This window comes from Balaenoptera acutorostrata, chromosome 16 (assembly GCF_949987535.1).
Source record: "Balaenoptera acutorostrata chromosome 16, mBalAcu1.1, whole genome shotgun sequence".
NCBI classification, from domain to species: Eukaryota; Metazoa; Chordata; class Mammalia; order Artiodactyla; family Balaenopteridae; genus Balaenoptera; species Balaenoptera acutorostrata.
In genome coordinates, this window is record NC_080079.1 from 11,140,341 (window position 1) to 11,160,529 (window position 20,189).

The window sequence follows — 20,189 nt, forward strand, 5'->3', positions numbered from 1 at the left end:
ATCTCAGTGCAGCTCCTGGCCTTTTCTTCATTGTGTTTCTTCCTGGGGATGAAAAGTTGTCTTCCATTTAGTGACCCATGCTCTCCTGCAACTTTTCTTCCGAGCTTCTCTGTACATCTAAAGGACAAGCCTTGGCTTCTGTCTTCCTGTATGCAGGCCCAGGGGGTCCCAGCTGGAAGAGCTCCTTCCTCCAGTAGGTGAAAGTGTGACCTGAAGTCACCTCATCACAGTTACGTCATTCACTCAATTATTATTTCCTGAGCAGCTACTATGCGCCAGGTACATATCAGGGGTGGGAGAGAGACTGGTGAACACAAAACTCAAGGGTTCTCCTCTTGAGAAGCTTGTAGTCAAGTGGGAAAATGCTTTCATAACCCAAGGCCACACGGAGAAATTGCGCCTGGACTTATTTATATTTGACATTGATTTGTACTTAGGACTTGACTCTATTCAGTGTTAAATCGAACCCGTCTCAATCCGGAGTGAGCCTTGCTTTCTGATTTCCTGATGTAAGCAAGGACTTGTGATTTCCAGCATAACCAGCAGAAAAACCCAGAGTGATTTTCAAAACACCTTAGGAACAAAAAAAAATGACAATGGGAACACTTCTTTCCTGAGCACAATCTTCACAAAGTTCTTTTCCCTTCTTTTTTTCAAACTTGAAATAATTAAACTTAATCCAAAAATTATTCAACATACCTTAAGATTCTCTAAGAAGGAAAAAGAAAACCCTCAGGCAGTAATTGTAAGTGCTGACACAGCAGTGGGGAGATTTTTTTTTTAAAAAAACACTGCTCTCCTGGATTAATTCAAAGCAGACGGCTCACATTCTTGAGAAAATGAAAACCACAGTTCACACTTTAGGCATAAAGTACACAGGTAATTAATCAAGCTTCTTCCGAGGCTCCCGATGCTTTTTATGTTGCCTATTCCAAGGCAGGCACTATTTTCCAACAATGCCTGCTGACATCGAGGGAGAGGTTCCATTTGGTCAAGAAAGAAACAGTGATTACGGTGAACTGAGACACATAATTCTTATAAACAAACGGCTCTCACAGGCAAGATAAGGTCAGGGTGATAAGAGGGCCATTGCAGAAGAGCACAGAAAAAGACATTTTGCTCTGAAGACGGGGCAAGAAGAAGGGAAGGGAAATTTCTAGATGAGCACTTGCGAATATGACGATAGCGGCTTACATCTGTGTTGTGCTCCCTGCATGCCAGGCACCGCTCTGCGAGTATTTATACCCTGTCAGGTTCTGGCAGGTACTATTTCTATCCCCACTTTGCAGATCAGTAAACTGAAGGAGGGGTTAAAGTAACCCAAGCCAAGACGGAGGCAGCACTGGACGTCCGGCAGTCTGGGATCCTCAACCCTGGACTCGGGTGCACTACAGGTTTGTTGTGACCAAGATCCACGCCAGGCACGGTGGGCAGAAGGCCGCTGTGTGGGTGGCTTGGGACAAAGTAACCCCCCACCCAGCTGTAGCAGCAGAGCAATGGGAACAGAGAGCACAGCCCGGCGGGCCTGGCCTCCAATTCCACCTCCGCTACCTATACGCAAATGACCACGGACACATCACTCCTCTCCCTGCATTTCACCCCCCAACCCCTGCAAAGTGAAGAAATGGCAGCACCCACATCATGCTGTACGGATGCGATGAGCCAACTGCCCACAGAGCATAAGAATGTCACCTGGCACAGGGTAAGCACTCAAAAAGAAAGAAGCTGTTGTTTCTCATGGCAAAGCAGTTCCAAGGGCAGGCCCTGGGGCTGAAGAGCCAGAGGCAAGGTCTACCGAGAGGAGGGCACGGCTGGCCACCGGCAAAGCTGCTCCCTGAGGTCCTCCACTCTACTTTGTCACCCTGCTCTGAGCGCTGCCATTCTTCCACCCAAGGCCTCAGCCCCAACTGCACCCCCGAACTCCTGGCAAGTCCTCTTGCACTGGCAGGTCCCCAGGCCCGAAAGACCAGTCTGGCTGTATCCCAATATCCACGGGCTCTGCTGTCCACTGGCGACATGACCTGGGCTAGTGAGGCATGTGGCATTCTTCATCTCTGTGTCCAGGGCCTGGCACAATGGGACACAGTCAATGTACCTCTGAGGCTACAGGAGTGAAGGAATGGAGGGGATTTCAACGCTATCTTAAGTGAGGGCAGTGGCTCCCTTATATGTCATCCACTCCTGCTCCCAGGACAAGGGAACTGGACCAAAGAAAGCTATGTGTCACCATCTACAGATACTTTGCCCAAGGTACAGATATTCTGAGTGTAACATGTGGTGCCCTCCCCCCCAGTTTTTTTTTTTTTCCCCCCCAGTTTTTAAAGCTGGACTTTGTAGAGAAAACACCTCCAGAAACACCCACCCCTGACCTTTAGGTTCCGTCCCTTGTCCTGACACTTAGAACAAAGTCCACAGGAAGCCTCAGGACAGGCTGACCACGAGGAGCGGACACCACCCTCAGGCATGGCTGGCTCGTCACCTCATGTTCTTGCGGCCTGGGGACACCTTTCTCTCGCGCGTCCTGTGGAAGTGTGACAAGTACGTGGGAGGGAGCTGTCAGGACTTTTTTTTCCCAGCTTGATCGAGATATAGTTGACGTTGTGTATGTTTAAGGTGTGCAACGTGCTGGTTTGATAATGCATATACTGCAAAATGCTTACTGCAATAATGCCAATTAACACCTCCATCGTGTCACATAACCACCACTTCCTTTTTGTGAAGAGAACATTTAAGATCTACTCTCTGAGCAACTTTCGAGTATACAGTACAGTATCATTAACTATAATCACCATGCTGTACAGTAGATCCCCAGGATTTATTCATCTTATAACCGGAAGCAGGGGTGGGGTGGGGAGATGTCGCACAAAGATGTTGCTCCTTTTGAGCAACGGTGTGTTTTGATTTAAAAAAAAAAAAAAGCAGCTCCCCCGCTAGCTGCCCCACAGAGTCTGTAGAGAAACACAGCTGCATTCAAATGATCCTGACAGGATGGGGAAAAGACGATCCTAAATGCGCAGGACCTGTGCCTTCTTAGGAATAGAGGAAGTCACACGCTGAGCAGTCCCTGGGGCCACGAGTCAAGAGACTGTGGTTCTAGGTTCACCTCTGCCGCTGAACAAGGAGGGTCTGATTAACGCCCTCTGTTTAAAAAAAGAAAAGGAGGGGAAGACAGATGAGACAAGGTCTAGAGACTCTGCCAGGTCAGACACAGGGTAGAATATAATTCACTCTGTGGTGCCTTCTGGTAAAATGTCAGAGTTCCATTTGCTCAGTGTACGTCAATCCCCTTCATGTCCATAACTTCACTGAAGTTGTCAGGGTCATTTAATTACCAGAAAGCCTCACCACCAGTCTCTTCTCTTCCCCTCTCTACCCAAATCTGATGTAAATTGTTCCATCGCATTAAACACTCAATTTCAATGTTTCACTGAAAGCGCTCTCATCCCACTTATTAACAGCGTGACACTGGGTGAGTTCTTTAACCTCGCTAAGCCTTAGATTTCTCATCCAAAAATATGAAGAATTATAAAATTCCCATCTCATAGTATCGTTTGAAGATTTAAAGAGTAAATTGCCTTAGCACACTGCCTGGCATACAGTAAGTGGTCAATAAATATTAGTTACTGCTATCATTATTATCATATCATCTTCATCATCCCTGGAGCCAAACAACCCCAGTTTGCTATTTTTAGGAAACAATAAAAGGATATTTTGCATCAGGAAAAAAATCAAAGCATCTTTGTTTCTTGTGGTTTTTCATAAATAAGGTATTAATATTTTTAAAATCTAATTTAATATGTTCTCATTACATGACTGAAGATATTTTCACTGGTCCACAAGACTGAATTAAAACACCATACATCCAGAAAACCAACTATTTCCATCATTAAAGAAAAAAAGATATATGTGGGACTTCTATATAATTCTATCATCAGTATTATATACATTTAGTCAGAGCTAATATATTTAGACAAGATATCACAGAAAAGCAAATTCTGAGCCAAGTCTTGGAAAATAGGTAGGATTTTATTATATAGGCAAAGAAGAGGCCACTTACATGATGGCTCAGAAAACCATAAAAATATTCATGTGTGAAAGAATCAATTGGATTTTAATATAATTTTAAATACAAAAATGTAAACATTGTATCAAAGAAAAATTTGAAAAATGTTTTTTAAAGAGACATCTAGTTCAAGATGGCTAATTAAACCCATACATTTTGTCTTTCTTCCCTCTCAAAACCTCCCTAAAAAGAATGAAAAACATAAAATCCATAGCTAGGCTGAAGAGCCTCAAGGGGTGCCAATTAGCAAAGCAGAATATGAAAAAAATTAAGGAAAAGATAAAGCATAAAGCATATGGGAAGAAAATAATGGATGATACAAGAAATGAGATACATCCCTGTTAAGGAGTTTAGACAGAGAGGGGTACACAAAATTGAATGCACAAATTTCCTTCAAATCACTGGCAAACTCAGAAATTGCAACATGCAGGAGAGGACTACAAGGACCCCAATGGAAAGTAACAGTCACAGTCTAAAGAGTGAAGGAGAGACTTCAGCAGCTAGCTAGTGCTAGGAGATAGAGTTTGGAGTTGAAGTTTCCCCAAGATACATTTTCTCCTGAAACCTCAGAAGGGCCAAACCACAGGAGTAAGAAACACATCCTAGGACTAAAGGATGCACCCTAGGATCTAAGGCAAAACCAAGATAGACTTATGCAAACACAGCCTAGAACCAAGGCTCCAAGGATTAAGGTGGCCCAACAGTAAATTAACTGCATGCAAGAATAAAACTCAACACTCTTTAGAGGACAGTAACAATCAAGCATCTCCACAATGTGTCACTCAGTGTCCAACATACAATTAAAAATTACTACACAAGCAAGGAAGCAGGAAAATGTGACCCATAATCAACAGGAAAAAAAAAAAAAAAACATAACCATGGATCATCCTAATGCTGGAAAAAGCAGAAAAGGACTTTCTACTATAAATATGTTTAATTCTAGGGAAAGATGAAAAGAATAGGTGGACAGGTGGATAACATCACAAAGAAACTAAAACTCTAAAAAAAGAATCTAAGGGAAACTATATAACTGAAAAAAATGAACATTTGAAACAAAACATTTATGACATGGGCTTACCCATGAGAAAAAATAGACACAGCAGAATAAAGAATTCGTGAATTTGAAGAAAAGTCAATAGATATTATCTTAAACTAAGTCACAGGGAAGAAAAATTTTTTTTAAAAAATGGAACAGATTATCCAAGACCTGTGGAACAATATCAAATTGTCTGATACCTGTGTAATAGAAGAACCAGAAGGAGAGGAGAGAGAGAGTGGGGCAAAAGAAATATTTGAAAAACTATGTTTTGAGAATAATTAATTGATGAAGGACATCAAACCGTAGCTCCAAGAATCTCCATGAACCCAAGTAGGAAAAATACAAATGAGACCAACCCAGACACATCATAGCCAAACTACTTAAAACCAAAAATAAAGAGAAAGTCTTAAAATCAGCCAACAGGAAAAACATGTGGCATTTAGGAAAGTGACAAAAACAGGGGCAGCTGACTTCTCATCAGAAATAATAAAATCTATAAGACAATTCAAAGCCAACTCTGAAGTACTGAAAGAAAACTGTCTATCTAGAATTCTATAACCAACAAAAATATTTCAAAAGTAAAGGCAAAATAAAGACAATTCCAACAAAACCAAAGCCAAGAGAATTCATTCCTGGCAAACCTACCCTACAAGAAATGCTAAAGGAAGTTATCCAGGCTGAAGGGATATAATCCTAAAGGGAAAACCAAATATGAAAGAAGAAATAAAGAGTACTGGAAATGGTAGATATGTAGGTAAATCTATTTTAAAAATTTAATTTCTGTTAAAGCACATTGATTGCTAAAGACAAAATTTAAATATTTTATGGGACTTATACATAAAAGTGAAATCTATGACAATGTACCAAAGACATGGGGGAAAATGCTTTTGAAAGATTTTTACGTTGTATATGAAATGGTGTAATATTGACTTCATGGTGACAAGTAAAAAAAGTGCATATTGTAATGTGTAGAGAACCTACTAAAAATTTTTAAGAGGTGAAACTAAAATACAATAAAGGAGATAAAGTGGAATACAGTAAGTCCTCTACATACGAACCTTCAAGGTGAGAACTTTCAAAGATGCGAATGTGCGTTCCACCAACGTCAGGTGTGAGTGACATTGCATCTTGCCCTCTGTCTCCTATTGCTGACCATCCTTCAGCTATTCCATCTCCCATCTCCTCTCGCTCCACCAGTCAGTAACTCTTCTTGCCTGTTCACTCGATGCCAGCCCCTATATGCCAGCTGTTGTACTGTACTGCTGTACTTTTTTCAAGGTACTCTACTGTAAAATTAAAAATGTTTTAATTCTTTGTGTTTGTTTGTTTTTATGTATTATTTGTGTGAAAAGTATTATAAACCTATTACAGTACAGTATTATATAGCCGATTGTGTTAGTTGGGTACCTAGGCTAACTTTGTTGGACTTAGGAACAAATTGGACTTAGGAACACACTATTGGAATGGAACTCATTCATATGTAGGGGATTTATTGTAGCAGCAAGTGTTTGATTAGCCTAAAAGAAGAAAGAAAAAGAGGAACAAGAACAGATGGAACAAATAAAAATCAAATAGCAAGGTGGTAGGCTTAAACCCCACCATATCAACTGCATTAACTGTAAATGACTTAACCACTCCAATTAAATGGCAGAGACTGGTCAGACTGGGTAAAACTAAAAGATACAACTAAAAGCTGTTTACAAGAGTCATACATTAAACATAAAAATACCGATAGGTTGAAAGTAAAAGGACTGAAAAATACATTCTGTGCAGACATTAATCTCAAGAAAGATAATGTAGCTATATATTAATATTAGATAAAGTAGACTTTAAGATAAGGAATATTAACACAAAGATAGAAACTTCATAATAATAAAACATTCAATTCATCAGAAGGAAAGAAAATTTAAGAACACTAACTAGAAATGTAGACGTAGCAATTTGACTTCTAAATCACTAAAGGAAAAAATGGGAGGTAGCAAGGAAAACTTAAGCTATTCAGCTAAAGCAAGAAACAAAAGGGTAAAAAACACAGAAATGAAGCACCACTTAAAGAAAACAGAGAATAAGTTGGCAGCAATACGATGAAATATTAGTTATCTCAAAAAATGTGAAAGCTTTAATTACCCCAGTTTGACAGAGGGAGCATATCTTCACATTAAAAAGAACAAATTAAAAAGAACAAATTTAAAAGAGTGAGGATTTGAATATCACAGCTAACTTGCTTTAATATATTTAGAGGTTTGTACCCAACATACAGAAACTATTCATTATGTTCAAACTATGTAAATTTACAAAAATTTACACTGTATGTAAATTTAAAAATTGACTATGTATGTGGCCATACAGAAAATCATAAATTATAAAACATAGAAATCACGCAAGCCACAGCCTCTGATCTCAATTCAATGAAACTATTTTAGCACTATAATTACCCCCATATTTAAGACTAGGGAACTGAAGCACAGAGAGATAAAGCAACCTGCCCAAGTTCATGTAACTAGTAAATAGCAGATTAGTGCTTTGAACTCAGGCATCCTGGCTTTGGATCCTGTAGTCTAAACCACCATCCTATGTCCCTTCTCAGGGAGAAGGGGCCATTTCCCCTCAGATATCTCAATAAACTATAAAACTACAATAATTAAAATGTTATATTGAGCAACCAGGCACACAGATAATCAGAATAGAATTCACTTGCAATCCATGGATATATGGAAGCTTGTATGTGATTAAGATGTCACTGAGAAAACAATGTCTATTTCATAATTGACAAACCACAGGCAAGAAAAAAGTTAAATTCTCTACCTCACTCCATAAATTTTAAAAAATTCTCATACATTAAAGAATTAAAATTAAAGAATAAAAGTATACTAAGCAAAACAGAAGAATATTTCTGTTTTAGATGAGAAAGGACTTTCTAAATAGAAGAGAAACTCTGAAACCATAAAGGAAAAGACTGATATATTTAACTACATCATTAAAATGTGCACAATAACAGAAATTGCAAAGAAACTTAAAAGTCAACCACAGAGGAAAAGTATTTGCAACTTATGAAATAAAAGGTCAATAACTATAAGGAATAAAGCACTGCTACACATCAGTAAGATAAATTTGAAGATCCAATAAAAGCATGGATAAAGGCAAATACAAGATATTTCACCTAAAAAAATACAAATTTCCAATACATGAGTGAAAAGATATAAATGTTACATTCTCTCCCATGGTATAAATATAAAACATTAATAATATCCAACATTGGCAAGAATGTCAAAAAACAGACACCTTTGAACTATTGGTAGAATGTAAACCAATAGTTTGGGTGGCAATTTGGCAGTGCCCATCAAAATTCAAAATACATGTGACCTTTGACTCAGAAATTTCATTTTCATTTGCACAAGCTTATGACAACAGTACTTTAACAGGTACATTACAATATATGCACAATTGCCATGCCGTTTGTCATAACAAAAGATGAAAACACCCTATAACTCCTTGTACAGGGTAATCAGGTGAACACCACAAAGCCAGCAAAAAGAACAAGTAGATCTACAGAGACAGAAAATATCTCCAAGATATCAATACATTAAGTAAAAAAAATAAATTACTATAGATAAAATGTGTTCTCAGTTTTTAAAATATATAAATATGTGTTTAAAAGTTTAACTTTAAAAAGTGAAGGGAATGGAATTAGCAGAGATAAGTGACGGAGTTCAGGAAAACTTACACTTTTTGTACTGTTTTAATATTTAAAACTATTTTATAATCTTAAAATAATGTTCAAGTGAGGAGAAACACATTCATTCCCATCACATTCACTTTTGTGTAATCCTTTCTAATATTTGCCCAAATCAGATATATTTCCAACAGTCTGGAAATAGGATATATTCTGTATAGTGCTTTAACTGTTACATCATAAAATTTTACCCTGATTTTCAAAATGATTATTTTAATAGCTATATAGTATTTCTTTGTATCCATAATTTATGAAACCGTTCTTCAAATGTTGACTATTTGAGTTTTAATTTATTTTTATTTGACAAATATATTTACTTTGCTTTGTATGAAACACAGCAATGAACATCTTTATACATGAGGATTTAGGATTTTGCACTTTTTACATCAGTGTTTCAACATATTTTTTGAGTTCTAAGTCAAAGGACAGGAATAACTTTATGACTGTCTATGCATTGCAATATTGCTCTTCAAAACGGTTATGTCCTTTTACAATTCCACCTGCAGCATCTGATCATATCCATTTCACCTTGCACATCCTGCATGTTAATTCTTACCTCCTGATTTTCCTTTAAATATTTTAGTTGATATGAAATATAGGAGGGTTAATTTTTGACACATTCCCACTTCAGATATTTCTAAAACAATCACAAAACAATCATCCAGTATCCTATCTAGGATATTTCATTAGCTTCTTTTTTTCCCCATAACAGGAAAAATCTAAATCAATTTTTCTAATTATGTGTGAAAGTAATAAATGTTTACTGTAAAATAATTACACAACAAATGGTATAAAGAAAAGAGCAAATATTATATAATCCCATCAGCCTGAAATAACCACCATTAAGATTTTGTTGTTTATCTTTATAGCTATTTTCTTACAGACATAGATACAAACTGATTTTATTAATTACCACATTACAGTAGCTTTATGCATACTTATGTAACCTGCTTTTTATCACTTAACAGTTTATGGATACCCTCCAAGCTAACAAATAGTTACCTACATTATCTACAAAACTACTTTCGGTGGCTGCATTCATTCATTGTAGCCCATAAAAAGCTTGTGCTAATCTATATGCAATGTATTTTATTGTTTTTAGATGCATATTTCGCACTTCTATGGAAATCGAAGATTTAAACAAGATTGGTTATTTGTATTGTTGTTAGTTCCCTGTTCTGTCCACTGTCCTTATTATTATTTTTTTTTGGAAAAGCTCTTTTCTTCTCATACTGATTGGTAAGAGTTCTCTGTATTTGAGAAGCATTAACTCTAAACTCTGGAAATTAGGACAACAGTATCACTTCTTGGGGTGGCGGACTGCAAAGATTAAGTCATCTAGGGTGTGACAAGTGCCTAGTACAAAGCTGGCACCTGTTACTGTTGAAACTTGTTGCCTTTAACCAAGATGGAGAAACAGGTCTATTAAAGGATACCTACACATACACACATACCAACCACTTCTCTTTCTCAATGGCTTCTTGGACAATTATTCAGAACACTTTCCCCAAACTTCCTAAATCCCAGTTCCAGGTTCATCGCTGCTGTGGCGCTGAAAGCTACACTCATTATTATTATTACATTGTGACATTAGATATCTTTTGACCTGTATCTCGGCCTCCCCATACGAAGGAAGAGAGACGGAGGAAGGAAAGGAGATTGGCTTAAACAACTACCATGTGTCACATATTACATACCTTCATCTTTAAGCCTCCTGGGCAGATATCTTGTCCCCACTTTACAGATGAGGAAGCCGAGGCACATCTTTATCATCAGCAGTCAGGACTTAACTCCAAAGCCCATGAGCTGACTTTGGTGCCATGCTGCCCACCCTGCTGCAGAGTAGGGACCCGGCTCTAGGCATCCTCATGTCATTCACCAGGGCCACCACATCCTTTACACAAAGCAACTGACCAACGAATGGAGACTAAAGCAGCATACAGACTGCAGCTCTCTTGCAGAATTTGAGACAGACAGAAAGAAGCCAAATCCTCTTTAAAAACCTCAGATGAGTAACCTAGCATTTCCACTCCTCAGGACATACGCCACAGGAATTACAAATATATTCATTAAAAACAAAAGCAGCATTATGCTTAATAGCCAAAACCATAAATAACCCAAATATCCATAAATGATATCCATAAAATGAGTAAATGAAGAGGTACCATCATGCAATGACATGCTCTACGGCAAAGAAAATTAACAAACTGCAGCTATGCACGACATGGATGAGTCTCAAAAGAAGCCGGGCACAAAACCCAAAAAAAGCCACAGAAAAAAGTACACACTGCATGCTACCATCTACACGGAGTTCAAAAATGCTGTTAGAAGAAGTCAGAGTGATGGAGACCCTCAGGGTGGCAGAAGGGGGCTCAGAGGGTGGAAGGTATTCTGGGCAGCTGTACAATTATGAATCATACACCTTTCTTTGTGTATATTATTTTTAGGTTGGACTAAAATGAAATTCCCGTTTCTGTAGGTCAAAACAGTCAAATATCAGCAATTTTATATGTTTCAAACTAATATTTCAATAAAAACTCTGGAAAAGGAGAAAGAAATGTCTAGCATTGATCAGCAGACTGCGCCCTCTCTGCAAACCAACCTAGAGGCACCTGCAGCTTCTGACCCTGTTTCTTGCTCCTTTGTTTTTGCTGGAGACATAGTAACAACTTGTGCCTCACCTTGGCAGGACAATTTTTCACAGTCACATATTAAAAGACTGTGATGAAGCCGTCCCCGGGCTCCACAGACCCAGCCCCTCCCAGCTTCCTGCTCACCCATCCCGGGCATCTCCAAGTCCTGTACGAATTCACTTCCTCACTGTGAACCAGAGTTTCTAATTCATCCACAGAACACTAAGATTATATGTTTTAAAGAAGCAATATTACTAAGATGATTTTCATATTTAAAAACACAATCACAGAAAAATAGAGGTACGGAGCTTTTCCAAGCCTTGTGTGGGTCATAAAAGGCATAATCTTTATAACTAATTGAGATAACTTTATCCAAAAGCTATGAAACTAATGATCTCCTTTTATGGTGTTATAAGCATTTATCTCCCTGTGGAAAAACATCAACAATTCTCAGAATTCTGGGTACAGCCGACTCATTTTACAGTGGCAAATAATATTTCAAACAGAAGGATGCTCCATTTATCAGATAACAAAGCAGACGCCTTCCCGGGCGGGGGAGAAGTGCTGGGCATACTTGGTCCAGCATACACCAGCTGGGGGTGGAGGGGGTGTCTGATGGAAGAACTGTCTGCACCGGGCTTCTAGCAGAACTCTGTATGATGAACACAGACTCAGAAGTAAATGATATGAACACAGCATTTTCCTTACACATTATCAAATGCTGTTAGGCTGATAACATTTCTGATTCAATGTCCTAGAATCACTGTTGTAAAAGGCCAGCAATTTGTCACCATTGAGAAGCTACAGGGCTGAGATATCCCCTAACACCTTCGATCAGACAGACAGCAGCCCACGCTGAGAAATGGGGGTACAGCTCACTAAATGAACTCATGGGAAGTTACATACCTCACTTTGGGGGGCTAAAAGGAATCATCTGAAATATATTTAAAGGAGTCTATTATTTTATAGAAATCCTGTAGTAAATCATTTGTAATAAGAGTATCATTAGCTACCTATGGCATTTCTCTTTAGTGTATATTATGGTTTCATCTTAATAAAAGGATAATAATAATCACATTACCATTTGTTGAGACTCTTCTCGTTTAATACTCACAGGGCTTACATCCATGGATGCAGTTAATACTCCTATCGAACAGACGGAGAAGCACAGACTGAAGCAGGATAAACACTTTGCTAAAAGGCTCACACAGCTAAGTGGAAAAACCAGGATTCAAGCCCTGGTAACCCAATGCCAGAGGCCATGACTGTGACCACTACGCTACACTGCCATCCTTAGACACTACATATAAGTAACAGGAATTCACAAGAGTGGGAAGAAGACACCTAGTTGTTGGTATATGTACCGTAGGCACTCACAGCACCTTATTTAATAAAACCCAATGAAGTAGGAACTATTCCCACTTCCCCCATGAAAAAACTGAGGTTCAGAGATTTTAGGCAACTTGCTAGTTAGTGGCAGAGCCAAAATCCAAATCCAGACCTTCCAGCTCCAAAGCCCAAGGTCTAACACTTACACTTTGCCTCAAACAACTCTCTTTCTAGAGAGGGAGCAAAATTATTACAGGTGTATTAGTTAGATATAATAGAATAGATGTTTGCTACTGGAGCTAATCAGTCCCCAAAGGCAAAAAGTTTCCTTCTGTTCCACAGAGCTTACCTCCAATAGCAGCTGTCCTGCTGTTGGCATCTGGCAGCTCTGCCATCTCAACACAGAGCTCTATGCTCGCCATCAACAGAGAAGGACAATGACAGGCCACTGAACGGGAATGATGTTGCCTCAACCTGGAGGTGACACCTGTCACTCTTCCCATGTTCCCTATGGTCCCACCTAAAGGCAGGGGTTTGGGAACGTTAGTCTTCCGTGTAGCCAGAAAGGAGAAAAGAACTAGAGGCAACCCTTGACCACAAGAGGGTCTCAAGCTACTGTAAACTGCACATCAGTAGTTCCCAAACGTGGTGGAGAGAAGGATCACCTGTTGAAAATGCAGATTCCCGGGGCTCCACTCCATAGGTTGATCCAGTTAAGTCTGAACTGAGCCCCAGGTAATCCAGGTGCAGGTGGTCAGCAGACTGCCCTTCAGGACGCCTTGCTCTGGATAGATGCAGAACACTCAGAGGTCTATAATCACAATCATCAGAAACTGAGTGCCCTCTGGGGAGCTCTCCCGAGGTGCCGACCACCCAAGGCCCAGGTGGGAGAGTGCGGAAAGCAAAGAAGACAGACATGCAGACTCCAGACGTGTAACCTGCACAGAAGGCGGAATAAACTGTGGGCTCCCGGAGAGCACAGAGGGGCCCAGCAGCGGCGCCAGAGCTGTGCACGGTCACTCCCAGAAGGAAACGGGGCCCAGGTGCCCAAGGGAACTGTCGTTTTCCCCCACTGGGCATGTATCTGATCACGGTGCTTTTTTGTTTCAAACTTCCCAGGGCTCCCCAGTGAGTGCCTACAAGGGAACGTCCACGCTTCCTGACAGGGCACTAAGACCATCCGCGTTCTTGTCCCAGGATCACTTCCTGCCCCTCTTACCACCCACACGTTGTGCTGAGGCCACACGTGGTGACCTGATCCCACCCAAAATGTGCCTCCAGGCTTCTGCTCCAGGACACTCTGTCTGCAGGAAGGTCCTTGGGCCCAGGCGCTCTGCACCTACCATGCAGTGCTCAAGACTCAGGTGAGAGAGGTCAGCTCTAAGAAGCCTTCCCTGGCACCTGTCTCCTCCTTGTCATTCCTCCTAGGACTAATTAATTCCTCCAAGTAAAACTCAGCACTCTGCTCCAACTACCATAACCATCCCCCCTCTAGAGTCTTAAACTGGACTCTGAGGGGTAATGAAGAAAGATCTGTTAGCTACAGTCGATATTCCAAAAATCCTCCTGACAGCCAGGGCCCTCGAGCAAGTCACCTGAACCGGCTAAAGTGCCAAGTTTCCTTGTGTCTGTTTGGAATTACACATACTAAAGTTTACTAATGATAGAGAAAGAAAATTACTACTACAACTGCAGGCACCTAGAAGAGGCCAAATATGCATCTGCCGACTGGATGGGGAGGCAGGGGATAACAAATAGTGGTGCCTGGTGTGCTGGCTCTGCCAGGCTTCGAGCTCCTTGGAGGCGCCTGGCCTTCAGTCCCCAACCATCCCCGGCACTTGCACAGGCCTCCTGCATAGGAAGAGCTCAAAGAAGGATGCTGGGTGGATCTGAGGTGAGGCAAACGCTGTTCCCTGAGCAGCCTGGCATCCTAAGCAGAACCCCAGCTCCTGGAAGGACATGTCAGACAGGGAGCCTCCAAACCACAGGGAGGGAGAGAGAGAAGGAGGGAGGGATGGAGGGACAGAGGGAGAGATTGAAGACCCCAGGTCCTGCCTAGAGGCCCCTTTGCTCTTACTTAGGGACTGCGGGCAAGGCAGAGAGAAGGCACACCCGCGGGCTCCTTCCGTCCTGCTGCCACCCAAGACGCCAGCAGAGGTTCTCTGAGTGTTTCTGCACCTGCTAAAGCCAGCACTGGACCTTTAGGCCCACATGCCTCACAGCACTAAATTCAGCCTCAAAGCTACACATCATAATTTGATTTTTCCTAAACATTGATTCCTTAAACCAATTTATTTCCTTTTAGGTTAAACTTTATGTGCCAGCCCTGATTTTCGTTACTCGTTACTAATTTTCTTCTCAGTGGTTTGAGCTTCTCAGGCAGCACCAAGTACTTCTTGGGTGCTCTATGGAGAGCGTCCCATGGAAAGCCTCCTCTTGGAACCCTGAATCATCAAACCTTGGCACTAAACCTCGTCTACAGACAGAGAACCAGTTCCTTAAGAGAACAAGGGAAAGCAGATATCCCTACTACCTATGGATCCAAAAATGCATTGCATTAGCACTAACCTCACATCTCTGGGGGCACGTGGGCACTGGGTGGAGGAAGTCTACTCTTATGCCGAGCAAATCTGATCAGAGAACAGGTGCATCCACAGATGATGTTCCCCCAGAGGCACAAGTTTGCAAAGACGTAAGGTATCCCCCCCCCCAAAAGATTATTCTCTTATCCTGAGAAATAAAGTAGCTATACCAAGCAAAACCAGATAGTATCAGCTAAGTTGGACCCCACAGCTGAGCAACTGGATTCGGCTTGCCCAGAGGGACTTTCTAAGCCTACTGGAGTGAAGCCCTGCCACTGAGACCACCACCTTCATGAGCAGAGGGGAGTTCAAGCCACTGAAGCTTGCCATCAGACCAGCACCGGCAAAAGGAAGAATGAAACTCCCCCCAAAAGTCAGCCTCTGTCATCTCGCCAGAAGCTTATCTGAGAAAACAAAGGGTCATCTGTATCTGTGTGCTCCAAACCGGTTCTCCCGGAAGTCGTTATCTGCCTGATGATAACAGCATCTGAGCTTCCAAGATTCCCAGGGAGTCTTGCACAGATACCAAAGCTGGTCTTTGCAGGTAAAAGAGCCACAGTTGGACTCACTGTTAATATTTCCAATTTGATATGAAACCAGGGAATCATCCAAAAATGCCATCAGTGCCCAAGCGTATCCCTTTGGGTGATAGCAGATCCCCCAGTAAGTAATTAATACAAAGGGGAAGTTTGGAGAAAAGAATATAAACTGCCTGGTTTTTACATAACATCCTTAGAGGAAGCAAGAAGCACATAAAATGATAATTATCAAAAATTCCCAAATCCACTGCATAGACCATTCATTATATATTTGTAAACATCCCGTAAATGTTTGGGGGGATGTTTGAAGGGATATCTCAAAACAATACAAATATTTACATATTATTGGACCCTTTTTTTATCTGACAATTCCCAGCGGCAATCAAAAGAGCCTGCCTCGGGCTTCCCTGGTGGCGCAGTGGTTGAGAATCTGCCTGCCAATGCAGGGGACACGGGTTCGAGCCCTGGTCTGGGAAGATCCCACATGCCGCGGAGCAACTAGGCCCGTGAGCCACAATTACTGAGCCTGCGCGTCTGGAGCCTGTGCTCCGCAACAAGAGAGGCCGCAATAATGAAACGCCCGCGCACCGCGATGAAGAGTGGCCCCCACTTGCCGCAGCTAGAGAAAGCCCTCGCACGGAAACGGGGACCCAACACAGCCATAAATAAATAAATAAATTAATTAATTAATTAATTTAAAAAAATTGTATAACTTAAAAAAAAAAAAAGAGCCTGCCTCACTTTATTTCAGTATTACTCACACATTCACCCAACAAATGGTAAATTCTTCTGTGCACTGAACACTATTTTATCATTTCTATCACACAATAATTTAATGAGGCTTAGCCTATCTGCCAATTGGAAACTGTCCCCAACTGACCACAAGGCAAGTACTAGTTTTAATGTATATTCCAAAGGTAGAAAAATAGATTAAGAGGAGGGAAAAGTGTTTTCTGTTTTCCCAAGTGCATCAGGACCCACCCGAAGTTCTCCTTCCTTCTTCCCACTGAGTAACACTAGTGTTTAGTCAGAAGCTAGGAGAGGGGTCTTTTCTGCATCTGGGGGAGCTCACGGCTTGTTCTGGTGGTGTGAATAAACACTCCAGATGAATTTAGCCCCTCGTAAAGAAAAACATGCAAGAAAGGGCATTTCTTTGTATGCGCATACCCTGGGCTGCACGGAATAGAAGTCATCTCACAGCCTCCCACCTGCCACCAAAGACTCCGTATCGGAGCAGAAATCCAGAGAGGGGCCTCCTGTTTGGAATAGCTCAGTGGGCTTTAAAAAAAAAAAAAAGTCAAATCCAGAAAGTTCATGCAACTTAAATATGTAAAATGTGTCTGAAAACAGCCATGGGCGCAGGAGGAGAGAGAACCTGACCCCCTAACGGAGGGACAAGTGTAGATGTGGGTGCCTAGGTGACAGGAGATGATAGGAGGCTGTGAAGTGGGTCTGAGCTGGTATTCTGGGCTTGGATCTGAAAGGCAGAGACACGACAGGGGCCGGGAGGCGGGCGGCGGGTCCCCGGGGCGCACTGGGGCTCAGATGTCTCTGAGAGAACCTGCGCTAGCGCCCCCTCCGAGACCGCTCTTTCCGGGCACCCGCTGCTCGGGGCCCCACCGGGCATTCCGCTGCTGCCCTAAGCGGATACGGACTCGGCACAGAGCTCCGGGCGTATGAAGCCCGCACCCCAGGCTGCGGCCCCGGACTTCCGAGCCTCCGCAGCAACAGTTTTCCAGCGGGAGAACTACGGCAAACGCCTCCAGCGAAAACACTCACCCAGACCCGCGGCGCCAAAGCCAGGGACGTGCACGCGGCGGGCAATAAGCGATGTGGCTAGGAGCGAAGGCTGCAAACGTCGGGCTCGGAAGATCCCACACAAGGAGAAACTTCCCGAGGACGCCAACGAGGGTCGCGTCTGCGTCCAGGGAGGCAGCCAGAATCCCCCGGCAGGTGGTGCGGAGCCGGTGAAAGGCGCAGGCGAGGGGACCCGAGCGGCGGCCGGAGCCGCTCCCCGGCGCGACGCGGGTGTCGGGAACAGGTTTCAGCCTCGCGCACGCGGGTCCCTTCACGCGCAGAGTCCCAGGAGGGAGACCGGGAGGGTCTCTCCTGGTCCCCTAGGACATCCCTAGCGCGGAGAGGGGCCCTCGAATCCAGGCCCCGGCGGGACGCAAACAAACTTGGGGCGCCGAGACGCTCGGTCCGTGGATCCCCGAGTCCATGCGTGCGCCCCCGCCCGCGGCGCGCCACTACTTACACGAAGACCCCGAAAAGCAGGGCTCGGACCCCGATCTCGATGGCCAGTTCTCGCATGGTGCGGCCGGAGCAGCTCCCGCGGCGGCTGCGGCTGGTGCTGTCCGCGACTCCCCCGCAGCTCGGCCGGCGCCGGCTCTCCAGACCCGGGGCGGCAAGGGAGGCGCGCTCCAGGCCGCGGGCGGGGGCGGGGGGCGGGCGCCGGAGGGGCGGGCGGGTGGCGGGGAGGGCTCAGCCCAAACCTCCTGCCTGAGGCTCCGGGGCTCAGGGACGCCGCGCTGGCCGCTCCCACGCTCCCGGCCCCGAGCGGAGGACGCCTCGGGGACTCCCCGCTCCCCTGCGCTGGGAACCGCCTCCGCGTCCTGAGCCCTCGCCGTGCGCTCGCGGCCAGGCTAGGGGAAGCCCGGGGAAGCCCGGCCGCCGCCGCCGCCTCCCCTGCGCGCTCCCAGCCAGTGGGCGGCCCCTGGGCTCGGCGCCCGGGCAGCGCGCGCCCTGGGCTCTGCCTGCGGCCCCTCTGCGTCTCCTCGCTCGGCCTCTGACTCTCGCTCTCGGGGTGTCTAGCTCCCTGGCACACGCACGCACGTGGGCAGGTAGTAGGAGAGCGCTTTGGGAATTCTCTCCGGCTCCAGACAGCCCTGGCACTCACTGTTCGTGCCAGCCAGCGCTCCCTCCCATCCGTTTTCTGCCCTTCCTACATCTTTCTAACCTGGAATCATTTCTTTTTTTCTAGGAAGTTCCCCCGAGATTACTCGCAGGCTTTGCTTTGCCCTCAGGAAGAGCCAGTCAGACTCCAGGGTCCTGGCACAGACTGAGCAAAGGCGAGCCTGACTCCTCGCCATGCCACCAGCGCCTGGCCAGGGCACCCCTCCCGCACAGCCCCCAGCAGCTTTGGACGCACAGCCCCCAGCAGCTTTGGACCGCGCTGTGAAATGTGAAAAAAGAGACTGGCACAGTCCCTACCCTGGCGGTCAGTGTCGCTCATCGCTGACACAGCACTGTCATCAGCACCTGAGGCAGCAGGGGCTGCAAGGAGGACCAGGAGCCTCATCCTCAGGGTTCAGAGTCAAAGGCCAGATCCTCACTGGTGACCTGAGGATCGGGACCTCAAGCCAGAGCCCAGTGAGGGTTAGGCTTTGCTTTCCCATCACCTGTCAGGACTGTGTATATTTCTCAGAATTTGCACTTGTCTTTATTAATTTAAAACAAATGGACATTCAAGATGCAAAACTCATATTAACCATAACCATTAGGTTGTCTCTGGGGAGCCCAGATCTCTTCTGGGTTTTGTGAGCTGGGAAAATGGATTCGAATGTGGTTCCTGGGAATGAGGAGCCATAGCTCAGCCTCAGACAAGAGGGAGAGTAGGAAGAAAGAAGACCTTAGGAGGAGGCCTTAGGCATCAGCAAAGGGCAAAGAGACCCTACCTCCAAAGGGACATATGATGGATCCAAGATTCCTGAGCCAAGACATCTCAGGGTCTAGGAAAGAGAGGCAGACAGATGAGGAACAATCCTGGCTCTGTGTGGAAGGGACTCCATCCCGGAAGCCCCAGAGGCAGGAACTGTATCTAGTTAGCTTGTCACTGTATACACAATGCCTGGCACACTGTGCTTGGTAAGTATTTGGTGAATGAATGAATGACTATATAAATCAGTCACATGGGGTGTCAGATGTGGATAGAGTAGGAAGGACTTGGAGGAAGGAGGTGTGGGTCTGTCTCCTCTGTGCCTTGGGCCCTACAACTACCCTGGACACAACTGGACTGGGTTGTGGTGTAGGAGAGCCCATAGTAACTCAGTGAACTCCAATGACCCAGATCCGAGACTGTCAGGTGGCCAGGTTCCAGATTACTAACAAGAGCCCATGATATTAACACATCACTTACCTATAAGCATCAACTGAGCACAGCCTCTGCAAAGCCATGTGTTGGGTGTTAGGATTCATAATCCAAATCTGCCCTCAAGGAGATAGGCAGACAAGGAACCATGAAGAAACATTAAGGAACTATGCAAAGCAGT

General features: G+C 44.0%; 1 protein-coding gene across 4 annotated transcripts in view; it reads right to left on the reverse strand.

The window, feature by feature from the left end:
- PLPP4 (phospholipid phosphatase 4) overlaps nucleotides 1-18,274 on the reverse strand; it is a 197,281-nt gene extending 179,007 nt beyond the window's left edge. For all 4 annotated transcript variants that reach the window (XM_057531167.1, XM_057531165.1, XM_057531164.1 and 1 more), the window contains exon 1: nucleotides 18,176-18,274. In XM_057531167.1, coding sequence (XP_057387150.1) covers nucleotides 18,176-18,231 — 56 coding nt within the window. In that variant the 5' untranslated portion in view covers nucleotides 18,232-18,274. The remainder of the gene's footprint in view (nucleotides 1-18,175) is intronic.
- Nucleotides 18,275-20,189: the final 1,915 nt, after the last annotated feature.